Below are 18,047 nucleotides of genomic sequence, written 5' to 3'. Positions count from 1 at the left end.
CCCTGTCCAGCTGAGGAGGGGAAGTGATAGAGCAGCTCGGTGGGGCACCTGGCACCCACCCAAGGTTAACTCACCCCAGGAGCCCAGACCAGGCTTTTACAGTGTCTCCGGGGCCTCAACTCAGAATGTTCTGAATCGTGTCAAACAGGCTCATGGTCTCAACACTGAGACACTGTGGGGAGCGCTTGAAGGTGCCCGTGACCTCGACATCCCCTTCTGCTCTTGCTGTGGAGCTTGAACTCCTGACTCCGTGGGATGACTCTGTAACGTGAGCAGAAACATTCTGAAAGGTCCCCGGCGGCCTGTAGCTGGAGGATGCAGTTTTTCATTGTATATGGGAGCTTTTACAAAGTAACAAAAAGTGCAACCCCTTGTGGCTGTTCTTTCCTACAGAGAGATTTGCATTAGCAACTCAGCCCTGGAGTGCCGGTGGGGACGGGGCAGATGGAATCTCCTGCTCGGGGTTCCCTGGGCTGTCCTCGGGGGGAAAGCCCGGAGCCCGAGGAGGGGCCCTGGATGTTCCGTGTGAGCCGAGGGCTGCCCGGCTGCCCGTGGGCAGGAGGAGCTCTGCTGCACCGGGAACCTCCTGGGTGCACTGGTTTCTTCCCCGCCCCGTGGCTAACTGCCTCCGTGGGACGTGCCGGGAGGCTGTTGGCGGTACGAACAGCCTCGGGGGGAGCCCTTGGGGCACGTGGCCGGGAAGGGCAAAAGCTCCGGGACTCTGTCCCCCGGGCGAGGCGTTTGTGAGCCGGAGCTGGGCGGCCCTTAGAGCCCGGCCCGAGGACGCCCCGTCGGGCAGCACAGCCTGAGCCCGTGGGGAGGCAGCAAGAGAGCCTGGGGGAAAGGCCGCCCTGCCCTGCCTGCCTCGGCCAGCCCGGCTCCCTCTCCCCGGGCAGCGCTGCCCGAGCGCGGCTCTTCGGTGCCCTCAGGAGCACAGACCCGCCGCGGCCGTCAATGAGAAGAGGTGCTGAGGCCAGGCCTTGGCTCCGGGGGGGGCCGGTGGTGCCGGTGGCGGTGGCGGGGCCGGGCGGGCGGGGGAAGCGGCCCGGGGCCCGGGGCCGGGCGGGGCCGGGCGGGGCGAGGCGGCCCCGGCGGGCGGAGCGGCAGCGCCCCCTGGCGGGCCCGCCCGGGGCTGTCCCCCCGCCCCCGCCGGCCCCGCCCGGCCCCGCCCGCGGCGGTTCGTGCCCGGCCGCAGCCCCGGCTCCTCTCCCCGTCTCTCCCAGCGCGCAGTAATACACCGCCGCGTCCCCGCGCCGGGGCCGGGCGAGCCACAGGGCGCTGGACCGGCGGTCTGCCGCCACCGACAGCCGCCCCGGCGGGGCCTGCAGCTCCTTGGAGCCTTTCAGAGCGAGCGCCAGGAATGCGGGGGCTCGGCCCGGGAGCTGACGGTACCAGAGGATGTAGTCGGCGATCTTTGGGTTGGGGTGGGAGCAGTTGATGGCGACGCCGGTGCCCTCGCTGGTCTCTGCCGACGGCTCCTGCTGCACCTGGGCTCTGCCCGCAGCCACTGCCGAGGAGAAAAGAAGAATCACTTTGCTTCAGCTGAACGTGTCGTGCAGCGGGAGAGGGGAGAAGGGGACACTTCACAGATGGTGGGGGTGTGATCTGAGAACACAGGATGGAGAGACCGTTTCTCGGAGAGTGGTGGTTTGGGGACAGGAATGTATGAGGGAGGTTTGGAAGGACAGTCCGAGTGAGGAAGAGGAGAAGGGGCTGAGGAACAGAGATTGGCTGGGAGAGAAGGAGAGATGGATGGATGGATGGATGGATGGATGGATGGATGGATGCAGAAGCAGAGTAACACAGGAGAGAGGCAGAGTGAGCAGAAATGACCTCGTTGGGGGCAGAAGAGTGGGCAGAGAAGGGAATAAGGTTCAGGAGGAGCCGGAGGGCCAGAGGCGAGCCCCGCTCCCTCACCCGACCCAGCCCCTGTCCCAGCCCCGCGCACCCAGGAGCACCGCGGCCAGCCCCGCCAGCCCTGCGCCCCGGCCCCGCCGCATCCCGCCGCTCCGCCGCCCGCGCCTCGCTGCCCCCCGCCAGCCCCGGCTCTCTGCTCCGGCCGCGGCGCCTCCTCTCCGCCGCCTCCGCTCCTCTCCGCCGCCGCCAGCTCCGCCCCGGGGCTGAGCCCTGCGCCGGCGCCGCTCGGGCTCTCGCCCGGGCTCCGAGCGCTCCGCGGCTCTGCACCGGCACCGCTTTGGCTCCCGGGAATCCCACTCTCTCCCTCCTCCGCCAAGGGCTCCCCGGCAAGAAGAAGCCTGCCCAGCGCCAGCTGCAGCCTGGGGCAGCACCAGGGCCTTGGCCCAGCACATGGAGCCGCTTCCCAGAGCTGGCCCCGAGCTCAGCGCCTGCAAACAGCAGCCACTCACCTCCTGCCCGGGGCAGGGAGGAGGCTGAGAGCCTCCCTTCAGCTGCCCCTCTGCAGGCCGAGCACAATGCCTCCGAGCTGCTCTGGAGCACAGGGGATGGCAGGCCCAGGGTGACATGGGCGTGCAGGGTTCAGGGAGGGCAGGGGACAGGGGGAAGCACAGAGGCCCCGTGGACCTGAGCAGGGACCTGCAGAGCTTGTCTGGATCAACCCCGCCTGGAACAGTTCCCGTTAGTTCAGGCCGCTCCGGGGTGGAGACTGCAGAACCTACAAATGTCCCTGTTCCAGAAGCCTTGATATGTTTTACAGCTCCTCCACATTCTACTCCATCTTCTCTCTTTCCTTTGAATTCTTATTTTCTGGATCTGCTGGGAACAATTTGTCTGACAGAGATCAGTGTCTGCCTGTTGCCTGTGGTTGGGTGTCACCCACGAACTTGCAGGAAATTCTGACCTTCCCACTACTTGCAATGTTTCTGAAAGACTGTAGTATTGATCGTCCTGATGATCCCTGAGAAAGCCCATCAGTAATTGTCTGCCAGCTGGGATTTGCACCACTCATCACAACTCTTTGACCCTGGCAGTGCAGACAATATTCCACCCACGTTATCATTCTCTCACTGAACACATTTCTCAAAAATTTCATCTTAAATTAACTGTGAGAGAGGCATTCATGTTTTGGTAAACTCTAGGTACACACCTCCCTTATGCATCCACACAAACCCATCAGCTTACAAGTAAGCACAAGGAAAGTACATACATGGGGACAAAAGGCACCATGGACACTGCTGAGGATCCCTGGGGACTGGGCAGTGTCAGGCAGGGTGGGGTCAAACCCCAGCAGCACAAGACCTACACCTGGGGAGGCAACAACAAGAGACCACGGAGGTGAGCTGAGGAGGGAGGCAGGCAAACATATGGACACGGTATAACTTCATGGGTGGGATCCCACGGCATCCGTCTGAGGAGGGCTGGAATTTCATTCTAATAACACTTCAAACAGCCCCACCCGAGCAACCCAGGCTGACATCACTTGCCTGCTCTGGAAACATCCAACACTTGAGCTGAGTCTTCTGCCAGCACTGCTGCATTCCTGCCCTAGAAATCCTGGGGCCTTTCATCCCAGCGCTCAGAACAAGCCTCCACTGGGCAATGGGCATGGCACAGACCTGGCAATGAAAAGGAGCAGTGCAGGAAAGGAAAGCACAGCCCATATCATTAGCTGCGATGGTTTGCATTCAAGATGAGCTTGTCAGAAAATGGTTACCTCTGCAAAGGGTGCCTCTGGTCCTGCGGCAGTGAAGGGCAGGTATAAAAGGCAGCCCAAGTCCCTGCTCTCTCATGCCCTTCTCTTGGCTCCTTCTGCTTGGGAACCAGGTGAGTCTGAAGCCCCTTCTCCTCCTCTTCCATAGGGAGATCTGCACTTGGGAGACCTCCCAGCTGATATTGCTCTGTCCTGTCCTGGGGTCTGGATCTTCTTGTCATGACAAAGAGATGTGGGAAGAAGGTTTGTTGAGAGAGAGGCTGCAGTGCTGAAGGGATTTTGGTTTCCTAGTTAGGAGAGAGCCTCCCTGGGACAGGCTGCTCTTCATAGGACAATGACGACTGTGTGGCTCCTGGCAGAGCTTCCATCTCCCACACAGCAGTGGCCTTGGCTCCATGGTGACAGGGTAACCAGGCAGGTGCTCACCCACCCTTGTGCTCTGCTTCCTCCCTGCTTCTACCCAGGTGCACCTCCACCCTCAGAGACATGTCCTGCTACCACCAGTGCCTGCCATGCCGGCCCTGCGGCCCGACCCCGCTGGCCAACAGCTGCAATGAGCCCTGTGTCAGGCAGTGCCAGGACTCCACCGTGGCCATCCAGCCCTCCCCCGTGGTGGTGACCCTGCCCGGCCCCATCCTCAGCTCCTTCCCACAGAACACCGTTGTGGGCTCCTCCACCTCCGCTGCCGTTGGCCGCATCCTCAGCTGTGACGGAGTGCCCATCAACTCTGGGGGCTTTGACCTCTCCTGCATTACCAGCCGCTACTCTGGCAGAAGGTGCCCCCCCTGCTAAAGGGGCTGGCAAAGCCCCATAGACACACCTTGAGGAACTCAGAACATGGTCCTTGGCAGAGGATCAACATTTGGATCTTGTTTTCAGGATAGTTGAATGGTTTTGCCTTTCTTTCCATTTTCTTTGTTTGCTGCCTCTCCCCTCACACACCCCAGCACCAGCTGGGTAAGGTCCATCTATCTCCTCTCCCTCCCTGGGACAGGCAGACAGACATCACGCAGGAACTTCTCTATGGCCAAGGACTGCAGGGTCTCAGCTGCCCCTGGGGCTTTCTGTGCTGCTGACCTCCACTTGGAGGGACTTTGTTTCCTTCTTTTGACCCATTAAAGTTCTGCTGCATTCAGGCCTGGCCTCCATGTGGTCCTTCCCTCTGTGGACACTGCCCAAGCTGCCAAAGGAGAAGGGTGTTGCTCTGGGTGGAAGGGGGTGAGGGCACAGGGAGACCTTGCCTTGTTGTGTCTCTGTGCACAAACGCCCAGAAAGGCAGGAGGCTCTGAGGGGTCAGCAGCCCCATCAGCTCCTCAGCAAGAGCCTTCCTCTTGCTATGGCTGGAGCCGCGCTGGCTTGTGCAGGGGCTTGGCTTTGGGCTCTGAAAGGTGATTTGCTTTGCACAATGGCAAGAGTGGTAAAGGAGGGAACAGCCCTTGGGATGGCCCAGAGCTGCTACTCCACCTTCCTCTGCCCTCCACCACTCAGTCTAGGCCCACGGCCAGCACACCTGCACGGGACTAGCAGGGAAAAGTCGCCCATGCTGCTGAATGTCTTGAGGCTGGACATGGGAGCTACACCTGTGGGAGCTGCGGGTAGTCAGCACAGAAATGGGGACAGTAAACAGAGTATTTCTGAGGGGATCTAATTGCTCTGAGACAGAGTGTGCAGGAGAACATGAAGATCGGTGAGGACAAGGGTGCTGGGTGCACTTCCCAAGAGAGCTGTGGGTAGGTGCAGAGCTCTTGTCTGCTTCATTGGTCCATCCAGAGTGTTTGTGCTCAGGAATTGCTGCCGATCTAGGGACAGTTGATGTAATTTTATGTACATGTCATTCCTTCCGATCAGTGGAAATGTGTCTCAGCAGCCACTACTCTCTCATATGCTGTTTCCTATATGAACCTCCAGATGCGTTGACAGAAGTGTCCAAGTGGAAGAATGGAAATCCCCACACCCCTGTCCTTCATCGAGAGGGAATTACAGCTCATGAAGCACAGCTCAGAATAACAGAAGGAAAGAAGCTTTATAATGGCATTTCATTTGCATGTCTGAAATCTTTTTTCCGAGTCATGGTGCTAATATCCATCATTATCATCCCATATCTACCTCCTGTGCTACCACACTAAACCTTGTAATGAGCAGAAGGTATTTCAGGTCCTTGGCAATGATGATCCTGTCTGCAATTGTCCTTGTAGAAGAGGGAGGGAAGGCATTGTTCCTGACAGATGAGTAAGGCCTTTGGCCAAAGCACTGCCAAAGTGCTGCTGCTGACTCCTGGCATGAGCCCTGGTTTTCCAGCACAACGATAGAGCTCTTGGAAATGTAGGAAAAGAGCTCAGGATCCATGGAATCTTTACATTTCAGCCTAAAGACGTTTGTGCAGAGGTTGTTTTTTACAGAGCAGGAGCTGTTCTTTACACCACACTTATTCCTGTGCTGTACACCTTGATTTACACCCTGTGATGCAAGGATGTGAAAGTTGCTGGTATTTGTTCACTGTCAACGCTGGACAGTTTCTAGTGATAGACAGGTGAAATGATGACGAGATCTGTTTCCATTTGAATTAAACACTCTAAAAGCCTGACTGATGCAAATGGGGTAATCCTTGCATGGATGGGATGCACACAGTGCCCTGTGCCCTGGCAAGGGGTCATCACATTGTACTGTGCTGTGGGAGTGACTGAGAACTGCTGTGGGTTGCCCAGGGAGGTCACTGATCTTCCCTCCTCCAAAACCACCTGGACACGGTTCTGGGCAACTGGGTGGAGGTGGCCCTGCTTGAGCAGGGGGCTTGGACCAGATGACACCCAGAGGTCCCTTCTGACCTCAACTGTTCTGTGATTCTCTCATTCTGGGAGAGCAGCTGATGTAGAGCAGCTCAGGGTTCCCAGCATCTGCAGGGATTTAAGGTTCCTATACTATTCTCTCCTCCTTTGCAGCTTTTGCACTAATTAATGTCATTCTAAGGAATATTTGGAAGAGGCTGAGTGCCTCTCTTACTGGAAACAGACACTCTCATTTCTGGTTCCCCAGCCCCAGTGTCTGCAGTCTGTGGGGAGTCTGGCTTGTCCCAGGGACACCACTCTCTGCTGCTGTGTGAATACACCACTGAGGCACCATTTCCTTTCCACAACAGGGGCCAGTCCCCCACTCTTGCATCTCCCTTCATGAAGTCACTAAGAATAGCTGAGAGCATCTAAGGCTCTAAGAATTTTCTCACTTGTGATGTGGGGATTCTTTGTGGCTGCAGCAATATGGATGTGCTCTAGTTATTACCTATATCCCTGACACACAGACCCTGGACACAGAAAGGCTCAATGCCTGGAAAAGCCATGACAGCTTCGTCTCTGACTTTTCTAGGGAGAAAACACCTGAATAAAGCCCAGTCAAACCCCTGATCTCCCTAAAGCTGATGGCAATGGCAGGAACTGATTCACTGCCTTCACTCCAGGGCCTGAAGGACTTGCCTAGGACTTGTCTTGGCAAGAGGCTGAGAACTGGCATTGAACTTCCTGGTTGTCAGAGCTGTGTGTGCATGTTCATGCTCACATACATGTTCTTCTGGCTGTGCTCACGTGTCCATTTGCACATACGTGTGTCTGTGTGTGCCTGGGGCAATGCACAGGCAAGCAGGAGTGTGCACAAATATTGGCTGCGTGTCTGTTTGTGCACATCTGTTGATGAGGGCGTATGTGTTTTATCACATGCACGTGCCTTCATGCAGCTGAGCACGGACGGGTGTGACAATGGTCTGCAGAGATGTAAGTGTGTGGGCACAGGGGGGTGTAGGTGTGTGCTTTTATGCATGCACAGCGCTGTGCATGAACGTGCAAGTGTATCTGCACAGCCATGGGTGCAGGAGGATGCATATATGTCAGCATGTGTGTGGAATATCTGTGTGTACGTGTTGGTTTGGGGGGTGGCTGTGCCTGTGCCTGCTCGTGGGCTCCTTTGGAAACCTGTGTGCACACACCTCTTTCTAAGTGCTCAGATATGACACATGTCTCTGTGTGTGCATGCCTGTGTGTGTGCGTACCTCGGTGCGGGTATAGGTGTGCGTGTGTGTGCACACGTGAGCGTATGTCAGTGGTCTTGCTAAAATCCAGGTACAGCTGAGCCAGTGCCCCTCCCCTTCCCCACAGAGCCAGTCACCTCCTCACAGAGAGCAATGAGGTCGCTCAGGCATGATTTGTCCTCAGTTAACTCATGTCAGCTGCTCCCAAATCCCTTCTTTCCTTTCATGAGCTCAGGAACGGCTTCTGAGAACATTTGCTCCATCTCCATTCCAGGGACTGAGTAGAAACTGTCCTGTCAGCTCCTTGAAACGCCTTTAGATGCCTCCCAAGTGATCCCTTTGACTTGTGTATCGCCAGGTGAGAGTAAGAGCTCCTTAGACCTTTCTTCTTCTACTGTGGGTGCTGCTTCATTCCCAGAGAGTCTGTGGGAAGGTTCAGCGATGTGGTGGGCCTGAGGAGAAGCCATATCAATAAAATCAGGGTAGAAACAGGCATCAAGTATATCAACGTTCTCCTTGTCATTTTCTCCCCTTCCTCACCGAGCAGTGAGCCCTCATCTACTCAGCCTTCCTTTTGCTGCCAATCGGCTCAGAGATAATTTCTTGTTTCCCTTCACCTCCATTACCAGTTTCCATCCAGCTGTGCTTTGGCTTTTCCTGACTCGCCGTTCTGCACCTTGCAGAGACCATCCTTGTGCTCTGAGGAGGCTGTCTTGAAGGTTAACCCCCTCTCCCGGGACCCTCTGTGCTCCAGGGCAGTTTCCCATGGCATCCAGCCAAGCAGGAAAGTCCCTGGTGAGACTAAGCCGTGCTCTTCTCCAGTCAGGGGCGCTCATCCTCCTGTTTGTCCTGTCAGGCCTCTGAGCATCCTGAGCTCCACAGTCTCCTGGACAGTGAGGGCAAGGCTGCCCTTGACCTTTACATCATCCAACAGTTCTTCCTCATTTGTGAGTAGCAGGTCTAAGAGAGTCTCTGCATTGCCTTTTCATGGATTTCCTGCATCAAATATTTGTCTTTCATACACACTAGACATGTTCTGCTTTGCTTGTGCCCAGCCATTTTCCTCCTGCAGTAGATCCTGAGGTGGTCAAAGTCACCCACGTGTGCCTGGGCTTTGGACTGTGACTATGAGGCTTTCCCCAACTGCCTGACAAAGGTGTCATCTGCCTCCTCCTCTTCTTGAGCAGGAGATGTGTCGCAGCCACCTAAGTACACCACCACCTGCGCCACAGGGGAAGTGTGAGAGCCTCCCCTGGCATGCTGTTCCCCCGTGCATCCCTCTTCTACCCTTGTGACATCCCTGCTCTTCAGTCTGTGGTGACCTCCCCCTCCATACCTACTTTAAACTCCTCCTTCCCAGTTCTGCAGGCATTTGGAAAGACACTCTTGCCTCCCCTTGCCACGCACATTCCACCCCTGACCAGTGTCTTCACTCTTCCACAAAGGTCATCTGTGGACACAAGATAAAACAGCAGAGTGCTGCTGCACCTTCCTCCTGCCATGCATGTGGCCAAATGAGCTCTTCCACATGAGGGAGAGGGAGTCTCTTGTGACTTCTCTGCCATGCTTTGCATCTCAGTCGTACTAAATATGCATGTTGCTCTTAGCAAATACAGGTAATTAAGGGGTTATAGGTTAAAAAAAAAAGATCCCTTCAGGAGATATGTCCTTCCAGCCCTGTGGGACCAACTCAGATTCCAGACATATTCCTGTGTAGAGAATCTTTCAAGCCAGACTCACTTACCAGCAGAATTCATAGACTCACAGAATCATAGAAGAGTTTGTGTTGGAAGGGAGCTTGAAAGACCATCTAGTGCAAGCCTCCTGCCACGGGTAGGGACAACTCCCACTAGATCAGGTTGCTCAGAGCCCCATCTAACCTGACCTTGAACACCTCCAGTCACGGGACATTCTCAACTTCTAGGGTCAATCTGTTTCAGTGCATCAAAACACTTATCAGAAAAATTTTTATCCTTATGACCAATCTAAACCTACTTTTTTTCATTATAAAGCCATTGCCCCTTTGTCAGTACAGGCCCTTCGAACACATCTGTCTTTCTATAAGTTCCCAATTAAGAATTGAAAGGCTGCAAGAAGCTCTCCCCAGAGCCGTCTCCTCCCCAGGCTGAACAACCCCACCTCACTCAGCCTTTCCTCAGAGGAGAGGTGTTCCATCCCTCTCATCATTTTTGTGGCCTCCTCTGGACTGGCTCTAGCAGAGCCTGCAGACCATTCCCACAGACACTGAAGAGACATCAGCTCACACACGGGAATTATCCCACCCCAAAGCAGATGTGCACGGCAAGCGGAACGACTCCTCTTCCCTGGAGACACTGATCCTGCCCTTGACCCATGGTGGCCTCTGAACTCCCCAGACAGCAGAAGCTCACAGCAGGGCCAGCCTGCCTGGTCACATCTCCATGGCTTGCTTCATCATGTGATCAGGTGTGAACCCACAGTCTGTCCTGCCAGCGCCTACAAGCCACTCCATCCCATGCCTAAAGCCCACGTCCATGTCCACGGTACTCAGGGACAGACAGAGAGCAGGGAAAGGGCTTTTGTGGGGTGAATGGGCTCAAGCTGGGCTCATTGCTCTCATCAGTTGCATCTACCACTCTGACCTAACACAGATCATTTTTCCCTCAGCCACACGGAACCCTTGAAAACAGGGCTTGGAGAAGACAAATCTGTCCAGTTCAAGACATGTGTGCACAGTGTAGATGTCTCTCTTTGGGTGACTTTTTGAGTTTTCTCAACTAACTCTGAATGACTAGAGGTCTAGATTTGTGTTTGTGTGTGCATGTGCACATGTTTTTGTGTCTGTATGTGTTGTCTAACCCAGCTGTTAAGTCTACCTTGAGTGTCCTTTAATGGACTCCTCCAGGATGTGAGGTGAGTCCTCTGCTCTGCTCCGCAAATGATGGGCCTCGCATCGTTTCACACAAAAGATGCCTTCACTGGGGAATGTACTTGGCATCAAGCAGGAAATGAAAAGACAGCGATTCTGAAGGCCAAAGCACAGCCCATAGCATTAGGTGGGATGTTTTGCATTCAGGATGAGCTTGTCAGATAATAACCACCTCTACAAGGGATGCCTCTGTCAGCCTGGGGCAGTAAAGGTCCAGCATAAAAGCCAGCAGAGCTCCTCGCTCTCTCATCCACTTCTCTTGCCTCCTTCTCCTTGAGAACCAGGTGAGTCTGAGGTCCCTTCTCCCTCTCTGCTTTCTCACAAAGGAGGTCTCACTTCAGTGAGACCAGCTGAGACCGGCTTTGTTCCATACCAGATCTTGGGGCTGCTTGTCATGGGAGAGGGGAGTGGGGAGAGGTTCAGCTTGGAGGGAGGCTGGGGCAGTACTGAGGTGACTTCTGTACTCATGGGTAGAGAGTAGCCACATAGGTGCTGCTGGCTTTTTCTGGACTTGGGCAGGATGAGGTCACGAATCCCTCATACATCTCTGCACAGCCTCATACTGCAGTGACAAGCTGCTCATCATGCATCCCCATATATTTCTTCCCCACTGACCTATCTTGCAGGTGCAAATCGTGTCACAAGACATGTCCTGCTGCAGCCCATGTGTGCCCTGCGAGCCCTGCTGCCGGCCCTGCGGCCCGACCCCGCTGGCCAACAGCTGCAATGAGCCCTGTGTCAGGCAGTGCCAGAGCTCCACCGTTGTCATCGAGCCCTCCCCCGTGGTGGTGACCCTGCCCGGCCCCATCCTCAGCTCCTTCCCACAGAACACCGTTGTGGGCTCCTCCACCTCCGCTGCCGTTGGCAGCATCCTCAGCTGTGACGGAGTGCCCATCAACTCTGGGGGCTTTGACCTCTCCTGCATTACCAGCCGCTACTGTGGCAGAAGGTGCCCCCCCTGCTAAAGCCACTGGTGACAGCCCGCACAAGGACCCCAGGAACCCAGAAGCTCGTGCTGGACTGAGGACAGAGCTCCTGGCCAGTGATTTCAGAGAGGCTGAGCATCCTTCCAAGGGAGGGCAGCTGTGCCTCTCTGAAAACATGGCCAAAGTCTGTCTCCCCTGCCTTCTACTCCCTCCCATCTCTTTCTTCTCTACTGTTCTTCTGGCCTGTAAGACCTCAAATGTCAATCTGGAGGATCTGCTGTCTCCTCTCCCTCTGTGCTGATGGATCCCTTCTGGGATCTCCACCATGGCCAGTGGGAACAGATATTTGGCAGCTGCTGGTGCTCTCCCTGCTCTGGCTGCTTCCTCTCAAAGTGAACTCGTTTCCCTCTTCAGGGAATTAAAGCTTGCTGCATCCCAACCTCTGTCTCCACATCATTCTTTGGTTGGTGGACATTGTGTCAACTTGCTGAGGAATAAATGCATTGGCATGACCGGTGGGGTTGGGGCGAGAAGTTTCATCATTCGGAGAGGAAGGGGAGGATGGGACACATGGCAGTGGGGCACCTTCTGGCATTGTCACCTGGAGCTGAAGATGACATCCTGGCCACTGACACTTGGGACCTCCTGGAGAAGGATCTTGACCTACAGATCCCTGCGTGCAGGGGGGAAACAGAGCTGCCAGGAGAGAGCCGATGGCAGTTGCCCCAGGAAGGCCATAAGGCTGAGATACTGGAAGTGCTTGTCAAGACCAACCTGGCCATTTGCTGAGAGAGAGAGAGTCAGAAAAGCACCTCCCAGCCCCGAGATAACAGAGCTGCCAGAAACGACTCTGTTGGGGGAGCAAAGGAAGGATCCTGGAAGAGAAATGATCTGTTCTTCCTGTGCCTGAAATGCTCCTTCTGGGTTTCTCCCTTTACTGGAAGAAACACCAATGGCTCCCTCAGCCAAGAACATTCTCAGCATCTCCACAGTGAGGGGCCCTCGGGGTCTGTGGGTGTCCCAGTGGTGGGAAGAGGCTGTTCCCGGTCAGCTGGCAGTGGAGTCCTCACCCCCCCAGCTAGAATCACCTGCTCTTCTGCACAGCCCCTGCCGGGCCATCTGGGAGGTCAGGGGTTTTGCATCGTCCCCTGAGGTCCTTCAGCTCTCTGGAGACACTGCTGTTTCTTCTGGGAAGAGAAGTCTCCTCTGTTTCTCTCAGGTCTCCCATTTCTTTCCTCAACAAAGCTTCTCCCCCAAGTCCCCAGAAATATCAGATGAGCCCTGCTGTGCAGCAGCCCAGGGGCTTTGCCTGTGTCCTGCTCTGCTGGTATAAACTACAGACTGAGAGGAACTTGCCTTCAGCGTGGCAGCTGAATGCCACAAAACCAAAGGCAATAAAGAGAACAAACTCCATAGGGAAAAGGGCGATGGGTCAACAGGAACAGGATGAGGGATCAGTGGGTCACCCCCCTACACACACAGGGAGCCCATGGGGCACCCCCTGGAGCGCTGCACTGCGAGGGGTGGGGTACAGGGCAGCCCTGCACCCCAGAGCTGAAAGGGCATGCAAAGGGATGGGGGGTGGGCAGGTGGAGACCCCTGCTGCCAACCCCTTCCCAGATCAACTCCTGAGTGATCCCATCCACTAGTCACAACAAAGATAACTTCCTGTTCATTTTGATTAAGTCTCATATAGTCTTTGCTCCAGAAAACCTCCACAATGAGGTGAATAACGATCCAGGTAATGATAATGGCAACAATAAGCACATTCTCGTGGAAGTGCTGTACCTCTTCATACTGTAAAATAAGGTTTCCAGAGAAGTGGAGGGTCCTTATTTCAACAGAGCCTTTCCCAGGTGGAGAAGCAGGCTGAAGCTTACCCTCCCACAAGCTCCTGAGATGGATCTGCTTTCTGAGGCTTTGCAGCAGACGTAAGAGCTGTACAGGAAGATGAGGATTTCTGCAGTTCGACTGAGAGGAGAAAAAGAGTCATAATCCTCAACCGGCAACTGTCCTTGCTGACCCCAGGGCCACATCACTGGCAGTCTCTCCTTCCTTTATGTTTGTGACTCCTCTCTCAACATCCCTAATACTTTCTTTGTCTGACTTTCTGCACCTGGCTCCATCATAGGGTCTGCCCCACACCTCCCTCAGCCCGCCTCTAGGATGTAGCTCTCTGACACCTGAAGAATGACACTCCAAGCCCTGCAGATCCCGACTGTCCCGTTTAAATCCTCCAGGCAGAATCAGCTTTCGCCTCTACCCAAACCAAAGCACCTCAGGGGCCAGTGGATCTCCCTGCCTGCCTGTAGTGGCCCACAGTAACCAGAAGGTGATTGTTCCTGGAGGAGTTAGGGATCATCCGCATGGCAGCTGACCTGAGCAGGCACGGACACGTGCTGTGCTGTGCCCTAAATATCACTTGGCGCTCAGCAATGATGCCACAAACATGTGGCACAAACCCTTGGTCCTCTGAGGTAAACGCTACGTGTATTGGAGCCCTGCTTCCTGAGAAGGCCCGACATCGCCTGTTAATGGGAAGTAGAGGATAAATCTGTTTTCTTTTTGCTTCCGCACACAGACCTTTACTTTGCTTTGCTTACATTAAACCAGCTTTTGTTTTACCCACAAGGGGTTGGGTTTTTTCCTATCTTATTTTCTTTCCCTCCCAACAGATACTGTTTATAGGCTTAATTCATAGAGCACAGGAGCTCTAGGAACAATTCTGACAGTTCCACGCAGTATGCACAGGTGCTCAAGGAACAGTACTGACATTTTAAGCATCTTAGACAGGCTAGGTAACGAGAAGCTAGACATAGATTAACTGTATGTTAAATAGAACATTTTGAGTCTTTTCTCAGAAGTCTAGAAGTGAACTATGATGAAGATTGCTCAGAAGATACGTAACCATGATGACCAAAGACTGCATCAATGAGCAGTGGTGTCCGAAAAAGAATTGGTACAGAATGATGAGAACTACTTGAAACAGTGGAATACAGTGGACTCTGGAAATTGATGATGAATTGAGAGCTGAAAGTTCCTGGAAAATCACCAAAGACAATTTCTGTTGTATGTTATATCATGTATATAGGGGGTGATTTTGGGAGCTGTTGCCACTCACCGAGGTGCTGGCTCCACTCTGAACTGTTAATAAAGCAAGCCTAGAGATACCCACAGTCTGGTGAAATCCTTTAACGGTGACAGAGCGACTTGGTGGGTACCTGGCTCAATGCCAAGGTCAAACCACCACACCTATACCCTCTGATGTCACGCAACACTCACATTTGTTCATCCCCCAAACACCAGCACGGGCCCTCAGCCCATCTAATAGCCCTGCCTGGAGCCTGGGCCCTCTCACCCAGCACCTGGGGCTCCTCCTTCTCTCTGGCTAGGCCAGCCTGATGTTCACTAGCAAAACGATGTGTGAAATCTCCCACTGCCACCATCATCCCCACACTCTTGGGTCCCTCAAACCTTACCATGGCTTGGTAATATCAGCCTGTCTAGCAGCCATGAGCGGGCCCTGGGCTCCCTTACCCACCTCTGTCTCAGACTTTAGATACAGATTTCTGCCCACTCACTCAAATATGCTGCCAGTTCCACATACGCACCCATGACCATCAGGGTCATTTCTCAAAGAAGAATGAGAAACACGCTGAGGTCCCTCCAGTCACTCGTTCCTAGACCTGCCACGCGTACACGTGCAGTGTGGTCCCTGCAGTTGCTGACAGCAAGATGTATGACCCCTCGGCCAGGTTCTTCCTTCTCCAGTTGCTGGCACCCAGACCTTGCTCACACTCCAGTCCCTCCAGATGCTGGCGCAGAGGGTGATAGGCCCTGTGACCTGTGACCCTTCTCCAGGTGCTGGCACTTAGATCTTTCAGCACACGGCCTGGTGATTCAGCTACTGGCCCCCAGGCCTGCAATCCCTATGGGCATTGGTTGCTTGTCCAGTTACTGACACCCACCTCTCTCTTTCACACCAGTCTCTCCAGTTACTGCACTCAGACCTTGCAGCACTCGCACAGGGGAAAGGGAGTGAAGTTAGTCAGTAGGATGGTTAGAAAACCATTTCACAAGACGTGGGGACAGTAGTGATCAGGCACAGGCATCATCCCAACATGTGCCCTGACTGAGCCCTGCTTCTGTGCTGTTGGCTCCTTTGTCCTTCCTCCTCTCTACCGACTCCCCTTACTCCTCCCCAGTCCCCTCTTGCCCACCACCTTTGACCCTTCCCCTAAGCATTCCTTCAGAACTCTTGCCTGGTCCTGCAGGACCCCCTCAAACATCCCAAATCCTCATGTTCCTCTCCTCACTTCTTGTCACTTACAAAGCTCAGCCTCAAGCACTTCAAAGCTTCCCCTGCAGTTCCCTGATGGCCCATCAATTAGAGGCTGAAGAGCTCTGGTCTCCCTCCTTGTCTCCCTCATCACTTCCTGAGGGACTGCTGTCCTTGTGTGCCTTGATTATCACTTTCCCTTTGACTTGTTCTTCCCTTTGAAAGGGAAGGGGACTTGATCAGACAGCCCTAATGAACTGGGTGCTTTCGGCTTTCAAATGCCCTGACAGGACCCTCTGGGGAAGTTCCTCAGGTGTGCAACTTCCTCAAGAAGCTCAAAGGCTCCTGTCCCCTGAAACAATTGGTTCTCTTGAGTCAAGGCTTTGGGGTGAAACCCCATGGCAATTCTGGGGAGTCCCTAGAGCTGAAAGAGGCCTGAAAAGCAGGGGCACAGCTCAAGGGTTGAACAGAAAATCTTGTCCAGTACCTGGTTGATGGGCCTTTGACACATGTTGGGGCTCTCACTGATCCCCAGATGCAGACCTAGGAAAACATCTTCCTTCTTCTGGCTTTTTTTTTTTTTTTTTTTTCCCAGAAGATTAAACCACAGGAGCAGTCATGGTTTTTGGCATGAGCCTCCTCCTCCAACGGCGGTCATTGGTGCATGCAGAGGAAGAGTAACATTGGGAAAAGCAGCTGGGATATTTCTCCTGAATAATCGCTGCTATGTCCCTCTCATTTTCAGCAGCTCAGGATTGTTCCTGAATCTGCTGTGGCAATGCACCCTCGTGGCAAGGAAGGCCAACAGCAGCCTGGGCTGCAGTAGGAAGAGCATCGCCAGCAGGACAAGGGGCCTGATCCTCCTCTCTACTCAGGGCTGCTGCGGCCACCTCTGGAGTGCTGGGTCCAGTTCTGGGCTCCCCAGTACAAGAAAGAGAGCTGAATGAGCCCAGCAAAATGGTGCAGGGACTGGAGCATCTTTCCTATGAGGACAGGCTGAGCGGGCTGGCAGTGTTCAGCCTGGGGAAGAGAAGGCTCGAGGGGGATCCTGGCAGTGTCTGTAAATACCTGATGGGAGGGAATGAAGAAGAGACTCTTCTCAGCAGTGCCCACTGACAGGAGCAGAGGTAGTGCACACCAGTTTAAAAACCCAACCTAACACGGTCCTGGGCAACCTGCTCTATCTGACCCAGCTTGAACAGGGGCTGCATGATCTCAGAAGGTGCCTTCCAACGCTACCAGTTCTGTGATTCATTGCAATATGCCCAGATTTTCTCCCTGCTGCACAGGCTGGGCAGGCAGAGACCCAGCCTCCCCCCCGCGCCAGGGGGCAGTTCCTGGGCAGGCTGAGCTCAGAGCTACACCCAAGCAGTGGTGGGGAGGGAGTCGCTCCCCAGCACACACCCTCCCCTTCCTGCGCAGTGCTGCACAATGGGGGCACAGATGAGGACTCGGCACGCAGAGACAGAGAGCGCTGTCCTGGAGCTCGGCATCCCCCACGTGCAGAAGCACCTGGGAGTCCTCTCAGACAGCACAGAGGAGAACCTCCCTGAATCCACACCAGTTTTGTACTCACTCACCCCCAGCAGCATTGGACGGGACTGCTTTGGGAGCTGCTGGTACCAGTAGAAGTCTGGGTTGGAATTGCTGGTGGAGAAACCCAAGTTGAGTGTTGTGTGGTGTCCTGCCTGGATGGTCCTTTCTGGAGGGCACTGGAGCACAGAGTCCTTCTGCGTGTGACGCGTAAAGCCAGACGGGAATTTCAGCACTCCCTGCATTGACCCAGCCTTCTCCTGATGATTTTGGCCATTCCTACACGGGCTGAAAGCATTTTGTCAAACGTGTCTGGGAGAGGAGTTTCCATCTCTAGTGTTGGACTCTAGCCTAGCAGCTCTCTCTCTCTCAAAACACCTGTGCAAAACAACCCCTAGAAAGGCACTTGTGAACGCTCACAGGGGTGTGCAGAGTCTTACTCCTCCCTCCATTCCCATCACAGCTGACATCTCCCTGACGATTTCCCATTCCCACCTGCAGTCCCTGCTCTGCCTACAGAATCCGTCCCAGTTCCCTGCAGAGTCACAACTCAAATTTCCCTTTCCAAGGGGAAAGGAAGGAGTGGCTGTGATGAACTTCTGCCATCCAGGGCCCAGCCAGACACAGGGGCCTGCATCCACTTCTCTCAGAGTTGCAGACACGCACCTTTGCATTCCTCCTTGTCTCTCGGTAGTGTCTGAAGGAGGCAGAAGCAGGAACAGCCAAAAGCATCTGGAAGCAGGAGCCTAACTCCCTGT

The 18,047-nt window shown here is 54.6% G+C and overlaps 2 protein-coding genes and 1 gene segment (V, D, J or C); 2 read left to right on the top strand and 1 right to left on the bottom strand.

Moving 5' to 3' along the window:
- Positions 1-115: 115 nt before the first annotated feature.
- On the bottom strand, positions 116-2,000 carry LOC141970519 (T cell receptor alpha variable 4-like). The segment is given in 3 exon segments: positions 116-261; positions 1,160-1,507; positions 1,949-2,000. Coding segments are annotated over 3 exon segments (546 nt in total).
- Positions 2,001-4,114: 2,114 nt separating this feature from the next.
- LOC141970120 (feather keratin Cos1-2-like) lies at positions 4,115-4,420 on the top strand. The gene has a single exon (XM_074926490.1). The coding sequence runs from the start codon at positions 4,115-4,117 to the stop codon at positions 4,418-4,420; it is 306 nt and encodes a 101-aa protein (XP_074782591.1).
- Positions 4,421-11,198: 6,778 nt separating this feature from the next.
- On the top strand, positions 11,199-11,516 carry LOC141970465 (feather keratin Cos1-1/Cos1-3/Cos2-1-like). Its single transcript, XM_074927104.1, has one exon. The coding sequence runs from the start codon at positions 11,199-11,201 to the stop codon at positions 11,514-11,516; it is 318 nt and encodes a 105-aa protein (XP_074783205.1).
- Positions 11,517-18,047: the final 6,531 nt, after the last annotated feature.

The sequence above is a fragment of the Athene noctua genome, chromosome 25 (genome assembly GCF_965140245.1).
Source record: "Athene noctua chromosome 25, bAthNoc1.hap1.1, whole genome shotgun sequence".
NCBI classification, from domain to species: Eukaryota; Metazoa; Chordata; class Aves; order Strigiformes; family Strigidae; genus Athene; species Athene noctua.
This window is presented reverse-complemented; position numbering and strand designations above follow the sequence as displayed.

Coding starts and splice junctions, on each gene's coding strand:
- LOC141970120 (XM_074926490.1), top strand. CDS start 4,115: ATGTCCTGCTACCACCAGTGCCTGCCATGCCGGCCCTGCGGCCCGACC.
- LOC141970465 (XM_074927104.1), top strand. CDS start 11,199: ATGTCCTGCTGCAGCCCATGTGTGCCCTGCGAGCCCTGCTGCCGGCCC.